This window comes from Leptonychotes weddellii, chromosome 13, assembly GCF_054177405.1.
Source record: "Leptonychotes weddellii isolate Sample4059 chromosome 13, ASM5417740v2, whole genome shotgun sequence".
Classification (NCBI taxonomy): Eukaryota; Metazoa; Chordata; class Mammalia; order Carnivora; family Phocidae; genus Leptonychotes; species Leptonychotes weddellii.
Genome location: NC_138381.1, coordinates 80,746,368 through 80,762,969, shown reverse-complemented (window position 1 = coordinate 80,762,969; position 16,602 = coordinate 80,746,368). Strand labels below are relative to the sequence as shown.

At 49.1% G+C, this 16,602-nt stretch overlaps 1 protein-coding gene across 3 annotated transcripts in view; it reads right to left on the bottom strand.

The window, feature by feature from the left end:
- Positions 1-16,126, bottom strand: part of SFSWAP (splicing factor SWAP) — a 70,129-nt gene extending 54,003 nt beyond the window's left edge. Inside the window, exons 1-7 of one of the 3 annotated variants that reach the window (XM_081802429.1) lie at positions 15,751-16,126; positions 13,032-13,201; positions 12,318-12,449; positions 8,075-8,160; positions 2,143-2,368; positions 913-1,019; positions 385-517 (exon numbers count right to left, since the gene is read on the bottom strand). In XM_081802429.1, coding sequence (XP_081658555.1) covers positions 385-517; positions 913-1,019; positions 2,143-2,368; positions 8,075-8,160; positions 12,318-12,449; positions 13,032-13,201; positions 15,751-15,968 — 1,072 coding nt within the window. In that variant the 5' untranslated portion in view covers positions 15,969-16,126. The remainder of the gene's footprint in view (positions 1-384; positions 518-912; positions 1,020-2,142; positions 2,369-8,074; positions 8,161-12,317; positions 12,450-13,031; positions 13,202-15,750) is intronic. The other 2 variants (XM_081802427.1, XM_081802428.1) reach the window with 2 other exon arrangements.
- Between the last annotated feature and the right edge of the window lie 476 nt (positions 16,127-16,602).

Genomic DNA, 16,602 nt, shown 5'->3' with positions numbered 1-16,602 from the left:
ACAGAGCTTCGACTTCGGTTAGGGCCGCGGCCTGTTGGGACTCCAGACCCCCCTGCAGGCCGGGAGACCATGCAACACCGTCCTGTCTGTGCGGGTCAAAGGGAGGCACCAGGCATGGCTTCTTGCCGGGGGGAAGCAGGGGTCTTCAAAGAAGGGCAAAGTCCCCGAGCACCTGCTTTCCTCCCCTACCCTTCTGTGCATCCTTCCTGGAAGGCAGAGCTGATGCTGGACACGGAGCAGCCATTCGTCAACATTAGGTGACACACAACAGGATGAGGCCACGTGCCGAGGATGGCTAACCATTAAGACCCGAGTGACTGAGTCCTCCCAGCACCTCCACCAGACGTGGGCTGCAGGCCAGGAGGCGCACAGTGAGGTACTCACAGTCAGCGGTGTACTCGACCTGGGAGGGCTGCACGGTGCCATCTGCCGCGGGGGGGGTGGGGGCGGGGCTGTCGGCCTGGGCTTTACGGACCAGCACGGCAAGGGGGTGATCCGGGTCCACCACCTTCAGAGGCTGCAGACAGAGAGGATGCATGATCACACCGTTCCTGGACCCTGAGTCACGGAGAACTCTTTTGTGGCCAAAGAAGGCTCAACTTAAGGGCTCGGTGGACGTGCTTCAGGAAACCCTCAGCGTGCATACAGAGAGGGCCTGACTGTGGCCATGCGTGAGCCCCAGAGGAAGCGAGGGGACAGATGGCTTCCATCCTCTAGTAACCACTCGGGAAAGGAAGGAGGGGTGGGCAGGACTGTACTGCCACCGATAAAAGTGAGCCACCAATCAAACGATGAAAATGCAAAACAGACTTTGATGATGATAAGATACAAAAGAAATGGCTGCTTCATGATTTCCCAAAACTAGACTAGCAGCAGTTTTGTTATAGTATAAAAAATACAGAAGATCAAAACCTTCATCAGCTCCTCCAGGCGGTTACACTTCTTGGAAGCAAAGAGAGACGGGTGCAGGTAACTCCCATCTCCTTCATCATCGTCATCATCAGAGCTGACCCCCGACTCTGGAAAGCAAAAGTGTGTTTCAAGATTCTGGTGTGTGCGGAGAGACAGGGCACAGATACATGATGGGAACACTCAGAAGCAGACAAAGACAGGGCTGCTGGTAACCGGGCGGCAGTTATCTGCTGGAGAGCACCTCCGGGGAACAGCCCCTGGAGCGCCACTGCCCAACTGCTCAGTGGAAAGCAGGGGACAGAGATAGGCGAGCGCCGCGGGCCCAGCCAGCACAGCCGTCCAGAGCTCACTAGTCTGGAGCCACCGCGTTTTAATTTTCTAGAAAAAAGGCAAAAATCCTGATTGATGAAAGGTAGAACAACGGCAACTGATACTTTAAAAAACTAACTGTGGAGAAAATGAGATCTGTAAGCAAGGTTTGTACAAATGATTCTGAAAATCATGTTTCAGCTCAAGAGAAAAAATTCAATGGCAGACATGTACAGACTGCTGTCCCTGCACATTTTTCAAAAGAGTTAACTGGGCTTTGTGGAAAGAATTCCCAATTTAGATATTTAATAAAAACAACAGATCATGGTAGAGATGAATAAAAAAAGGGAGTAAAGCTGACCGCTCCATTTCTGTGCGCACGGCTGGGACCACCCCAGGAAGCAGATTTACTCTTTTCTCCAGGAAACGTGAAACAGCCAAAACGAGAGGAAAAATTTCCAAACCAGATGATTATGGTCTGATAGCATCAATATTTAATTACATTTCACTATCTATGTAAATACTAATTAAGAATCTAATGTATTTCTGGGGCGCCTGGGTGGCTCAGTCGTTGAGCGTCTGCCTTCGGCTCAGGTCATGATCCCACGGTCCTGGGATCGAGCCCCGCATCGGGCTCCCTGCTCCGCGGGAAGCCTGCTTCTCCCTCTCCCACTCCCCCTGCTTGTGTTCTCTCTCTCGTTGTCTCTCTCTCTGTCAAATAAATAAATAAAATCTTTAAAAAAAAAGAAAAAAAAAAAAAAGAATCTAGTGTATTTCCAAGATCTACTCAAGAAGCGCTTTACCCCATCTAATCAGCATGCCTTAGTGACGGCATAAACATTCTGGAAATACTGCCGTGCAGGCTTATCCCCTCCCAGAGGCCGCCCAGCACAGACCCCGCGTCCACACAGTCTCACATACTCTTTTTCTCTTCGTTTCTGTTTTCCGCCAGCACCGTATAGCGTCCTTCTTTCATGGCTTTCTGGATGAATTTGTAGTAGGGGTTGAGGTAGTGATCAAAGCGTAGAAAGTCGAATTGAGAGTTTCGGGCCTGCTTGGCTTTCAGCATTATTTCAAACTGTGCTCCCTGTTTGCACACGAAATTGGCTGTGCGCTCAATGATAGCATGCATTTTGGCTGTTGGTGGCTATGAAAAAACATACATATTCACGTGATCAATTTTTCCTCTTTTTTCACTGGCCACATGACTTAAAACACACACACAAAAAAACTGGTTTTACTGTCAATTATATGAAATAAGAGACATTTCAAGGGGCACCTGGATGGCTCAGTTAAGTGGCCGACTCCTGATTTCGGCTCAGGTTATGATCTCAGGGTCATGAGACTGAGCCCCATGTTGGGCTCTGTGCTCAGCGGGGAGTCTGTCCCTCTCCCTCTGTTCCTCCCGACTTGAGCTTTCTCTCTCTCTAATAAAATCTTAAAAAAAAAAAAAGAGAGAGACACTTCAGTCGGAAGAGCCCAGTTTGAACAGCCCTGGTTCCAAGACACTTTGGTCTATTTCTGGATTCTGCAGTATTTCACGGGGAGAAAACTCACGGACCGAGGCAGGCCACTCCAGCTTTGAGCAGAACTGACTCGAAGCAATCTTTTTTACACCAAGTCACTGTACCTCCACAGTAACCAGGTTCTGTGATGGGGCTGGAGGCTGTGAACCCTCAGAAGCTGTATGCAAGTTATGTACATATGCACGTTTCTAGGGAGGGGGTACACGTTCACCAAGTTTCTCAAGTGTCTACACATCACTCCTCTTTCCTTCTTAGCTGGGGCTAGATTTCATAGCTTGGGAAACAGCCTTTTTGGACATGTGAGGAAAGCCCCATGCTCTCTCCTGCTCCTGTACCTAACTCGTCTCCACAGCACGTGGGTGTGGTCTGGCCAGAAGAGGGAGGGTCTTACCCACAGGGACAGAGTGCACCATCTTGCTGCCTCCAAGTGAGGAGGTTACTACTAGGAACCAGACCCTGCCAGCGCTGCTGTTACTTCTACTACATGACACGCTTGGCATTTCCCACCCACAAATGGAGCTCGTCAGACCAGATGCTGAAAGCCATACTCCAAAAATACTTTTAATAATAACGAAGAGATTAACACTTGGAAATTACATGCAAATAATGTGGGAAATTATTCATTAAAAATGGGCAGTTAACTATTCAAGATGCTTTCTGTAATTCCAGAACCACATCCTTCATAAAACATAAATGCCTTAACTCTTAAATTTAATTCCTGAACTAATACTTTGAAGTCCTTCACACTTAAACAGGATAAGTACCTACAATTGAAGTTATTTATTGATTCCAAAATAAACTAGATTCCATGTCAAAGGTCTACTGTGCCTGGAGTATGGATCCTGAGGCAGATTTTCAATGGCTTGGGTGAACAGCATGATTAATCTCTGACTGTGTTCCACGCACATGTCGATCATTAACAGTGAATTCAGAACAGTGACCTTGAAAGGAAGCTACAATCGCCTCCATGGAGAGGCATTTTCTGCTGACCAAACTAACCTGCTGTTTTAAAATCTCCTAAAAGGAGGCCTATTTATGATACGACATCATGGTAAAAAGACAGTGGCCACAAAGCGTGGTGAGAAACAGAGCACGTGGTGAGCATACTTCTGGACCTGCTCCCAGAGCAAGTGGATAACATACCAACACCTGGTGTGGAAAATCTTTGCTCTCTTTATCACACTATTTTTACATCGATCTTTTTCTATCTAATACCACGAGTATCCCTACTATATAGTGGGATTTCAAGGACATATATACATATATGAGGTGTTACAAAAACTGATGATAAAAGGGGAAATACTTGTCTCACGTGGGGAAACCTTTGGTTTAAGAAAGTGACTGAGCCCAAGAAGGCAGGCTCACGCTTCCTCAGTCCTCCCAGATTACACGGACACAGCTCTAAAAACTGCACGGTAGACAGTGGGAAATGGTAGAATAGTATATGAGGTGAGAAAGCTCACGCCAGTGTCAGGTCTCCTAAGAGCTCTGGAAAATGCTGGAGCTCAGACCCGAAGCAGGGGGACCAGGACGGGGTGGCACGGGAATGGAAGGCAGAGTGAAAAGTGAGGAGCCCCCGTAGCAGCTGGGCTGGCCCTCTCCTCTGCTACGATCAGGGGAGGAAAAATTAAATGCCCACTTCACTCACAGCCCAAAATAAATATCACATCAAGTCACAATTCAATTGTAAAAAAAATCCAAAAAACTATAAATGCAACGGTAGGAAACAGGATAATATTTTTAAAATCTTAGGGGGCGGGAAGGGACTTCAAAATAAAATTCAAAATCCTGGTGCTACGATGGAATCTAGTGATACGTGCGATCTACATTCTGCAAGGAATGAGAGGTTGGGAGACAAGGTACCTGGAGAACACGCATGCACGGCCCACATGGGGCACGCTCGCCACACGTGAACGGTGCTTAAAATCCCAAAGAAAAGGCAAGAACGCCACAGGATGCTTCCCATCCCCATCCCATGGCAACCGAACCCCTGAATTATGATGACAATAACACTCTAATCCGAACAATCAGTGGGGCCTCCGTCCGAGGCGCAGAGCTCTGGAGCCGGGCCCGGGGCTGCAGGCCTGACCCTCACGGGCCTCCCCAGACCTCCAGGTGCCCTGCGCACTCGGGCTGACAAGGGCGTCTGCTCCCCACGCCCTGGTGCTGGGAGGCCTGGGGACGGGAGCCACTCACGGCGTGTGGTGCCTGGTACACAGCACACGGTCGGCCCACGTCACCGCGGTGTTCCTACTCCAAGGGACGGAAATGGTGCGCACCATGGCGATCACACACTGAACCCTTCCCTGCTTGTCCTCGGGTTCATGAAGTGTGTTCAGAGGAACGTGCTTCCCTTAGCAATAACTTCTACGGGGGTCTGTGGGGCAGCGGCACTCCCAGTCCCTGGGGCTGACCACAGGGATGCTCCCTCCACTTTCCCAGCGGCGCTCTGGGCGTGGGGCACCAACACGACCCCACACAAGCAGGCACAGAGCAGGGCACACCCAGAACCGGGACCGGGCGCGTGCAGAGCTCAGGAGGGGACCACGACGGGCAGCCAGGTCCCCGAGAAGGGGACAGGTGGCTGAAAACACAATGTTGGGACAAATGGCACCAGGCCACATATCCAAGGAGAAACACAAGAAAACACACACAGAATCACTATGAAAAGCTACAACAAAACTGTGAGGTCCCTTTAGGGGGCCCGTGGGCTATGGAGCCAGGAGGGCCACCGCGGTGTTGTCGAGGACAGCACCAGCCTCGGCCCGTCTCGACTACCTGCCAACATCTGCCTCCCCGAGGGCCACGACTTCTAACTACTCCTTACTCTTCACACAAACCCCACAGACCCTATAATCATTAGACTCTAATCCAAAAGCCCAGTTTACACTCAAGAACCCCTGAGTGCCTTTCTTTTTTCTTTCAAGATTTTATTTATTTGACAGAGACACAGCGAGAGAGGGAACACAAGCAGGGGGAGTGGAGAGGGAAAAGCAGGCTTCCCGCTGAGCAGGGAGCCCGATGCGGGGCTCGATCCCAGGACCCTGGGACCATGACCTGAGCCGAAGGCAGACGCTTAACGGCTGAGCCACCCAGGCGCCCTGAGTGCCTGCTTTCTTTACCGAGTGGGGGCAGCCCCGCCGCATGGAGGCAGCATGCCCCCCCAACCTACAGACCGCAAGTCCCGCTGCAAGCACCCCGTTTCACACCCCACCCCCCAGGGACATTGCAGTGCGAGTTGCAGACCACGAACTGCTGCCCCCAACTCCTGACACCAGGACGCAGGGAACCCTGTCCGGCAGCGCCCCGACAGCATTCAGACACGGTTTCCACAGAATCAAACCATTTCCTACTCAAGAGGCCGCTCTACAATATCACAAGAAACTCTTTAACATTAAGAAAGCAAATTACTACGGTGCCTGGGTGGCTCAGACGGTTAAGAGTCTGCCTTCGGCTCAGGTCATGATCCCAGTGTCCTGGGATCAAGTCCCGCATCGGGCTCCCTGCTCCTTGGGAGCCTGCTTCTCCCTCTGCTTCTCTCTCTCTCTCTCTCTGTCTCTCATGAATAAATAAATAAAATCTTTAAAAAAAAAAAAAAAAAGAAAGCAAATTACTATTCTGCTCTCCAACGGGTATCGACTATTTTTAGCTCCGGCAGACCATTAAATAGCTTAGTGATGCTTACTCTGGCTGAGAATACACAGCCATTAAATATTTTAATAAAAAGTAAACAACACAATAAAATCTATTATACTTCCACGTTTATATTTGCATAATAGTTTAAAAATAATCTTTCACATGAAAATAAATAAAATTCCACATAGTCAACCTTAAATAAAAGCTCTCAGCATTAAACATAGGTAAGGGAGCAACCTGTTTTTTTTTTTTTAAAGATTTTATTTATTTATTCATGAGAGATAGAGAGAGAGAGAGAGAGGCAGAGGCAGAGGGAGAAGCAGGCTCCCCGCGGAGCAGGGAGTCCGATGTGGGACTCGATCCCAGGACTCTGGGATCATGACCTGAGCTGAAGGCAGACGCTTAACTGACTGAGCCACCCAGGCGTCCTGGGAGCAACCCGTTTTTAATGGGTCTTTCACGTAGAATAAATAGCACGTTCCAGAACAAGTAGGAAGATAATCCAGAACAATACAGAGAAAGCATATTAACACAAGTCTTAGAATATCAAACGTTCAAATGACACTTTCAGCTTTAACTGAATGCTGGAAACGGGGAAGCAAACATAAGCAGTAATTCCACTCAGCAAAATCCACATTTTTACTCCTACTTGCACAAACACTGAGAAAGCGAAGGAAGGAGAGGGTGTGAGTGTGTAAATGCAGTAAGGGACGGGGTGGAGGCTCTGCCGCCTGCCATCGACACATGAAAACAGGGGCTAGAACCTTCCACGAACAGTTTGGCCCCCTGTGCACCCAGAGGCTCAGAACCCAGGGCACAAGAAGAACCTAGGACACCTGTGTCCATGGCGCTAGAAATCCAGTCAGGAAAAACCACACCGAGCACCAATTTCCACCCCTCCCCACTGAGTGTACACATGCAACACTCCAACCGCTCCAGCCCACCACCCGCACGGCCACGGTCTTCTCCTCCTGTGGAAGGGGGACGGGCACAGAAGCTGGTGTACGGGGCTGTCGGCATTCCAGGACAGCGCCGGGAGCGCAGGAGGCCCCCAGGGACACCCACTGCAGCTCAGCCTGAACCTCACAAGATGCAGCTGGAATAGCGGCGTGAAGGGAGGGTGAACCACTCAGCTCTGCCAGGCTCGAGCTGCAGAGCACTCAGGCCAAGAGGAGTCCCACCCAGGTTTTCCTCCTGAGTGCCAGGCGGCCTGGAGATGCCACCGGGCCTTCATCACAAGGGACAGGAAGCCCGGGTGCAAGAGCAGCAAGGTAAGGTAAAGACATTTCCCTTAAGTGCCCGCCAAAGCCAGGACAAAGCCACTTCCCTGCAAGCCACGCTGCCACGATTGAGACTGTTCTTACGTCTAAACGTGGCTAACAGTGTACCAGCAGCTCCCTCACCGCTCACTGACTCAGTTTCTCCATGCTGGTAAACGTGGGGGCTCAATTCTGTGACCTCCGAGAGCCAGCTTCTCGAATCTCTGATGCTCTGGTCTAGGGATTCTGCTGGAATTTCTCCCTTTTTCTTTGGAGGAGAACAGGTGGAGTGTGGTTTTGTCTCCACGAACTCACAGATGATTAGAAAGTATTACGAACTTATAGGGCCGTCATGGCTACGCCAGGGCTACCCGGTGCTCCCAACCCACACTGATAACAATGGGCAGTATTGTGAACACGAAGCACACGTACCAGCTCCACGTCAGGCGGCACGTTCAGCCCCAGAGGGGCAATGAAAGGCTCCTCGTTTTCCTCTATGTTTTCAGCCTCATTTTTTTCTGTATAAAAAGAAAATATAAAACTTCAGAACGATGACCAGGAAGGAAGGCGGCCACCAACAGTAAGCAACAGTGGAGGGACCGCCGCGAGTGGCGTTCCCTGGTTCTTCACCTTCCCATCACCACCTCTAGAAACACCTTCCCGTCTCCTCTTCCGCTCCAGCATGCACCAGTCGGGTTATATTACCAACCCCCCAGAGGAGGCTGCTGGGCACTGACCTCTCCTGGAGACCTGGCAGTGGGCGTCTCCCCACAACGTGCCCTGCTTAGCGGGCACTCAGACCGCTCCCAGCTCTGTGATGTGTGTGTGTGTTTAACTGGCACTAGGACCCCGTCCGAGCTCTTTCTGCAGGAACCCCAGGGAGGCAGGCACAACACAGGTATTCAATGCCCAGACGGCGGGATGATTTCACCACCGAGTCGTAAAGTCCTCAAGTGTAACTGCCAAGACTTCTCCACCCACGCAAATGACCTCCCTGACTTTCCCATTTCCATCTACAAACAGCTCTGTCCACCGAGTGTCAGATGGGGCTCTGCACGTCAAAATTTCCTGAATCAGAAGGTACCTGCGTACTTTGCAATCACTCAGGTGATCACCTACTTAAAAGGACACAGTGAGGGCACCTGGGTGGCTCAGTTGGTTGGGCAACTGCCTTTGGCTCGGGTCATGATCCTCAAGTCTCAGGACTGAGTCCCGCATTGGGCTCCCTGCTCAGTGGGGCGTCTGCTTCTCCCTCTAGCCCTCCCCCCTCATGCTCTCTCTCTCTCTCTCAAATAAATTAAAATCTTTTAAAAAAAGGACATAGTGAAATGTACAAAAACCTAACAGAAAACTTATCAAAGCTAACATTACAAAGGATTTTAATACCTACTAGGTTTTCTGTCAAAAAAAATAACATTAAGTAAACATGAAATCTTCATCAAAGCCAATGTTTCCACCACATGTGGTTTCCTGATGAGATGAACAATTTTGAATGTTTTCTATCAAACCTAATTCTTCTACAAAGCCAAGGAGGAACTGTAAGCAGGTTTCATCGTACCTAAAAACCTGGGTATTCTAGTCTGAGGAGATCCAGGTGGATTATAAATTCCTAAGTAAGAATTATTTAACACCGTCCCGCCTGTTTCTACTTATATACCCTTATTCTCCCCCAAGAACCAGAGACTCACTCGGGCCTGACAGCTTCCTGTGATCAGCAGCTCCCCTGCCCAGCAGCAGGGACCAAACGGCCCAGCGCGCCTGGAGGACACCGGACACCCTGGTCTGCAACAGGTCAAGTAGCACCTTCAAATCTCAGTCTCCTTGGGCACAGTGCCAAAGGTGTGCTTATCAAAGTACAACGTTTACTCTGTCTCCCTAACATGACAAAATGATGGAAATTTTTCTCTTAAACAGCCTTGCCATCGTGTGCCGCTGCTCATGAAGTAAAGGAGCCCAAATCAAGAGCTGTTTGGAACACGGAGGTTACACAGAGCTGCTCTGTCCTTACACACACCTTAATTTGCAGAAAAATAGCTTTAGGAGCACAGAACAAAATACAACCATTACAATACTCAGATTCAAATAAATTCAAATCCTCTTTTTTCATAAAAAAGATCTTTAATAATGATAAAAAAAAACCACAGGAAAATCATGAGAATCTTCCATGTGGAAGGAACAGGGGGTGACGCACAGACACAAAGACGCTCACAGCATGAAGCTTAAAATGTCCCAAAAGGCCAGGACAATATGGCAACTTTGAAAATCAAGGATTATTTAAACCCATTGATGGCACTGGAAAACCAAAAAAGCCTTTTTTTTTTTTAGTAATGCGACACTGAAGTAAAACCTCCCTGTCAGTGGTACTGGGTACCAACCTGAATTCTACCAAGTGGCATTTTACCTACATTAGCATCAGCGAAGCACAAAAAGCCAAGATGTAAGCTTCACATGGGCCCGACTTTCATTAAAAAAATTAATCCGCAGGGCGCCTGTGTGGCTTAGTCGGTTGAGCGTTGGCTCTTCATTTCAGCTCAGGTCAGATCTCAGGTCCTGGGATCTGGCCCCGCACTGGGCTCCACACTCAGCGAGGAGTCTGCTGCAGATTCTTCCTGTCCCTAGGCCCCTCCCGGACGTGCGTGCTCTAGCACTCTCTCTCAAATAAATGTATCTTAAAAAAACGTAATCAGCATATAAGGCAAAGTCCTGAGAATGTGATTACAGAAATAAAAAAAATTTATAAAATAGTAAAAGAGAACTTAAAGAGAAAGAACACTAAAACTTCGAAGCGAAACTATATCACATTGAAATTCTTAAAATTCAGTAATTATAAAGGAGTTTAATTACACAGAGACAATATCCGACACGCGTAACAGGGGTCAGCAACTTTCTGGACGTTGCCCGATGGTAAGCATTTCTGGCCACACGCGGCCTGCGGGCCAACTGCTCGTCTCTGCCACTGAGCCACAAAGGCTGCCACAAGCCTGGGTGGCTGAGCGCCCATGAAACTTCAGACCAACCTGTGGTTGGGCCGGCGGTGGCAGGAGGCTGATCCCTAATCAAGAATGTTAAGAAATTCATATTATGGATTTTTCCAAAGTTGTCCCTTGATCTTGCAAAAGACATTGGGCCTTTACAAACTTCCATTCTCATGTATGAAATTATATAGTATGTACTCCTTCCTTCTGATCAAAAATACGACGTATTTAAAGCAGACATAATGTACGCAGTTCGGGAACCAACCAACAGAATCTCAACTATCCAGAACCCTAACAGAAGTAACTCACTGTGGATAAAGGAATGAGTGCTTACTTCTTGGACCTGCAAGAACATCTCCACTAATCCTAACTTCTGAAGGTGTGAAACGCCGTAACGAGGCTTTAACAGAACAGTCTTCGCAGAAAGTCTTCGCAGGCCCCTAGGACGCAGCTGGACAATAGTGACTGCCGCCCACGAGGTAAAGAGCAGGATGAGGGGAAGGGCAACAAGGAAGCATCTGTGCAAGACACCCTACATCCCGTCAAGGCGACCCCCGCCCGTGAAGCGGGCAGGAGATCCCCACACGGCCGCACCAGGCCGGGCGGACCACGTTGTAACATCAAGCTGACATAACCACTACAGACTTGTCAGGAGGTTTGTAACTGAAGGAGAAACCAATTAAGTCCCAAATAACTGTCAGCTCTGAAACGAAATCCCTATCTGATGTGATTCTACTTTATTAAACATTTGTGTAGTTTCTAAAGTTAGAGTTCTCCTTCCCTTTAATATTTTTATTTATTTATTTAAAGTAAGCTCCACATCCAACGTGGAGCTAGCACTCACGACCCTGAGACTGAGAGTCACATGCTCTACGACTGAGCCAGCCGGGTGCCCCATACAGTTCTCCGTCCCCTTAAACAGAACGTCCTGAACATACTGATCTAGCCTTGAAGTTTCCAGTTTGTGTTATCGTTATTGATAGTTAACGTCTGATTACTATGCAAGGCTGTAATAACTGTGCTCTCAGGGCTTACCAAAGTGACTGAGGATATCTGTTCCTGCACTCGCGAGTCCAGATATTTTGGGGGCACTACTTTTTTATATTGAAAGTTCCTAGAGTTAAACCAGAAGAGTATGATCTTAAAATCTCCCATTTTATATAAACATTACTGCACAACACCGCACGGTTGTGTGTGTGTTGTGGGTCCTACCAAGTCTAACTGGGAGGTCTCAGGCTCGTCTCTGTTGATCAGCAAGTGACTTCACAGGCGTCCTGCTGAGCCTTGTCATTATTTTAGCTGTGGGGGGATGTGAAGCAGGAGGTTCACACGAGGGTAGTTAACGCCTATCCTGTAAGGTGACACTCGCCTGTGAGAACAAATCACGTGTATCAACTCATGTACCATCACTTAAGAAACAAAGATCCGGAGTGAGTAATTCCAGTTACCCGAGTCAAAGAGAAATACGTGGAAGGCATCTAGATCCAATGCAGACAAGGGCCTGCATTCAGTTTCCACCTCCAGGAACGCTTCATTTTCTCGTTCCTAGTTTGTTCTACCCTAAGACGGAGTTCCGCTAACGCTGTCTGTGTCACGGTGAGGTTCCCGTTACTCAGCGTCCACGCCCCTACCGTGAAGGCCGTGCTGCTACGTGTGCGGGATGCGGCCAGCCGCGTGTCACGCCGGCAGCCCCCCCTCACCTCTCTGTTTGGAGGGCTCCTCCTCCTCTGTCGGCTCCGACGGGTCGTAATAGTCACTGCCGTAAGTGAATCCCACCGCGTTATAGCTCCCATCCTCCGCCAGCGCTTCACTCAATCGCTTGTATTCTTCCTCTTGAATAAAAATGAGAATTTTATTAACAAAAATGGAAACTTACTGAGAAAAATCTTACGTATTTCTAAAGTTGTAGCTATCAGTAAAGCATACAACACACTTTTTTCAACCTCTTTTTGAGGCAAACGTGTTTTTACAAATTCACACCTCACATCTAATAACATGGACTCTCTTGCCAGTACATGTTTACCACAGTTAGCAGAACACACGTCTTTTGTGGAAAATTTCTTCCTGCTGAGAAATTTGGGGATTAAGAACTGTATTAAAGATTGTTAAGGCAAAGACAAGAACATCAATTTTAGTTTATACGATACTGTTAAAGAAGAACAGTTAAAGAGTTTGGTTTTTGTTTTTTCAAATCCCAGTCTGCCCTCAAAAGCTGGGAAAATTCTTTGTGGCTCTATATATAAACTATCCTGAGGTCCTCTCAGAACGCAAAGACTCCTGTTTTTCCAATCCACTGGGTACTGTCAAGATAATATCAGAAAGAGTGAGTATAAAAAAATGAATGGGAGTAAATTTTAAATACTTAAAAAATTTTAAAAAGTTTGTTGCTTAAGTAAGTTTTTCTTGAGCAGTACCTTGCCTTGCCTCCTCCTCAAGCAAGTCCGTATGCAAGGCTAAATACCTCTCTTCATCACACAGGGCATCTATTCGTGCCTCCTCTTCAGAGAGCTGGTAATCTCGGTTCCATGTGGAATACTCAGCATCGTACTCAGAAAGGTCATGCAGGTGACCGCGCCCATCATATCTGTAATATGAACACGCTGGTCAATGGAAAGAAGTTAATGTCTAGGTTGGTTTGTGTGTGATGTTTTATATACATACTTACCGATTAAAACAAAGAAATAAAAATATTAAAACAAACATAAAAAATCTTCTCAGATTTATATTTAATTTGGCTAGTCATAGCTCACCTACTTTTAAAAACTCAAGTTATTGTAACAAAGTCTAAATTCCTTTGTATAATATGACAAAAGTTGTAATTAAAGGTAAACAACCCTTTAATAGCATAAATGGTGCTCACTTCACTAGCAGTGCTTACCGTTTATGGTTTGCTCAACCATTCAATGCCATTTGCAAAAAAAATAAAAATAAAAAAATTTTTTTTCTGTAAAGTCAAATATAGCTTACATTCACACAAACCGAATACATAAATACCTATCCGTAAGAACCCAACGGTCGAAATTTCCTCGCTTCTTTCTGCTAGTCCCGAACTCTCAGGAGAGATCTTCACCAAAGAAACTTGCGTCCATTGGAGGTAAAATCTTGGCTAGGCTCGCCCCCTAGCCACTTGGCTGAGGAAATAAGTGCTGGGTTATGTGATAGAGAGACACACATACATAGGAACAGTGACATATACGTGCAGTTTAAGGAGGTTCACTGGAAACAGAGCAAAACTATTAGCAGGTGCAGTATAAATATCTTCTTCTAAACTTTATACCCCCAGGAAATCACATACGTTAAGACACATCCATGTTTATGCGCATGGACCAATAGGCACTTTAGCCAAATTAGAAATAAAGGCACTTTTTGCTATACTTTTAACATAAAGATTCAGTGAAGCTGCTGTCGATGTGCAATATCAAATAATAAATGAGTGATTTAGAAACACTCAGATTTAGGCTTGCAAAGACAAAGAGAGACAAACAAAAGTCTGCCTGACTTTTTAATGCTGACTTTTGTAATGAGGACCAAAAATTACTTAAATAAAAAAGACATTTACAAGAAAAAAGGCCAAAATTCCAGAGTAGCCAAGTTATTGCACTTTATTAAATTTCAAAATTATTTTTGATGTAAACCTCCTTAACTTACAAATGTAGATCATTATTTGAAAATATTATACATGTACATGTGTAGCGTTTGCTCCCCATTAGTTTTGGAAGACCTCACTCCAATCATGTACAGAATGATATGGAAAACTGCATAAAGAGCTCAGACTTCATCGCTTACCAAACTTTAATAATAAATATCACAACACTTTGGAAAAGCAAGCTGCCTGACAACTCAGGCAACATCGATTGATAGAAACTATGGTTTAAAGGCACAGCATGTTTGAGCAGAGCATGGAGCGTCAGGTCCAGACCTGCTCTGGCAACCCTCCCTTCCAGAGTCACTGTTCTCTAGATCTAACTCCAAACGGCAACGTCAGGGATGGAAAAAGGCCTATTTGGTCATGAATGTGTCCATTCTGGCCAGCTCACAGGTCATCCCTACAGTCATGTCCCAGGGCTTTGCAGAATCCAGCTTTAATCAAACGACGGGCTTCCTTCACTCGGAGACACTATTCCACAGTTAAATGGCTGGTCATCGTTAGCTTTTCAGTCCGGGCCCCAGAAGCAGAGTTGCCAAACCGGCAAAAAAAAAAAAAACCAAAGCAACAAACAAGAACCCCAAGGAGAAGGAAAGGGGGCCTGAAAATATGGGAGGGGACGGGAGCAAACAACCTACAGCATGTAATGCTGTCCTTTTCAAACCAAACATCTTTAGAAATCCCCCACCCCGGACCCCTCTGCCCAAAGCGGCTAAACACCCCCCCGGGGCGATTACCTAAAGCAGGTTTGATTTGAAAAGAAACACCTCTGCATCCCAGTTCCACCCTTAGGTTTTAGGAGACCGTGAAACCAGCCCTAAGAACACCACCTCTAAGAGCAAAGCCAGCGTCTGCCCAGGTCAACTGGCTTCCAACTGATCGGCAAATTCACCCTGGGTCTGAATCAAGTCAGAACACGTCAGATTATCCCAGGGTGGGGCGAAGGGGCTGGCGGAGTCAAAATGTCATGCCGGCAAACTAGGGGCGCTCCACAAGGAGGGCGCGGGGGGCACACAAGTTCCAAGGCTAACTCTCGGGGTCCAAAAGGTTTTCTAACAGCGCGGCCTCGGCGGGCGACGTCTCGGGGTGCCCTCCCGCCACGCGGAGCTGCGGGAGCGCCGCGGGCAGGGAGGCAGCGCACGACCCCACGGGAACGGCGGTCGGGAGAGGCCAGGGCACGGGCAGCTTCCGCCGCGCGGACGGGCCAACTGGAACCAGCGACCGGGGTGAGGGGTCGCGAGGGGCTGCAGGAGCAGAGACGATCCCTCCGGCGACACGCGCGGCACGCCACTCCAGCCAGCGCCTTAGGGCAGGTTTCACCGTCCCCCTCCCTCCAGAACCGGGGGGACGCAAGGACAGAGGAGGGGGTCCCCCAGATCCCGCTGGCTCCACAAAACCCCTTCTTAGTCCTGGCCATCAAGTCAACATCAGACGAAATCAAGCGGGCGAGGGGAGGGGAGGACCGGCGGGTGGGGGGAGGAACCGACCTGTCGATGAGGATCTTGTGGTCCCCCATCCAGGGGATGAGGTGCTGTCCCTGTTCCTGGGCCAGAGCCCGCTCGTCATCCCGGAACAGCTTGCAGGCATAGCCGAAGACCAGCAGCTCCACTCGGTTTCCCCCACCGCCGGCACCGCCGGGTCCGGCCTCCTCTTTCGCGCCGCTTTTCCTCTCGGTTTTGGCACGGCCTCCGCTCGCGCCGTACATGACAGCGTCCCCGGCGTCCAGGCTGGTCCTCTTCTGCGCCGCGCGGATGTCCCCAATGCCTCCGCCTGGCCTACCCCCTCAGTCAAAAGCGCCGCATCCCGGCCCCAAACTCGACACGGCCGCCATAGCGGGCAACAAAATGGAGGAAGCGCAACTTCCGGCGAGGGGCAGCCCTACTTCCGGCGAGCAGAGGCGGCAGATTCGCTGCTCTTTGGAGCCGTCCGAAGCGCCACAAAGTATTTTGGCTCTAGCCTCCTGCATTCGGAGGCCTCGCCACGGTAGGAGCTGATGTAATCAAAGGACAGAGCGTGTGTAGGTTCGCTTTCTCAGACGGTTGTCCAGAGCAGTGGCGAAAGCGCGGCGCCGGATTGCGCGCTACCTGCATCGGGCCGGCCGAGTGCGCGGCTCGCTGGGGCGGCCCCTCCCTGCGCCCGTGCGAGGTCTCCCGGTCTTCGCTGCCCCGGCCAGGGTCCGGGCCGAGGACTGGGGGGTCGGGGGCTGGGGCCTGGTGGACCAGGGGATTCTGGGGCTGGGGAGCTCTTGGGGCGGAGGTCTGGGGCCCCGAGGGGCCGAGGGGCCGGGGAGCTCTGAGGCTGGGGGCCGGGGGGCCGGGGAGCTCTGAGCCTGGGGGCTG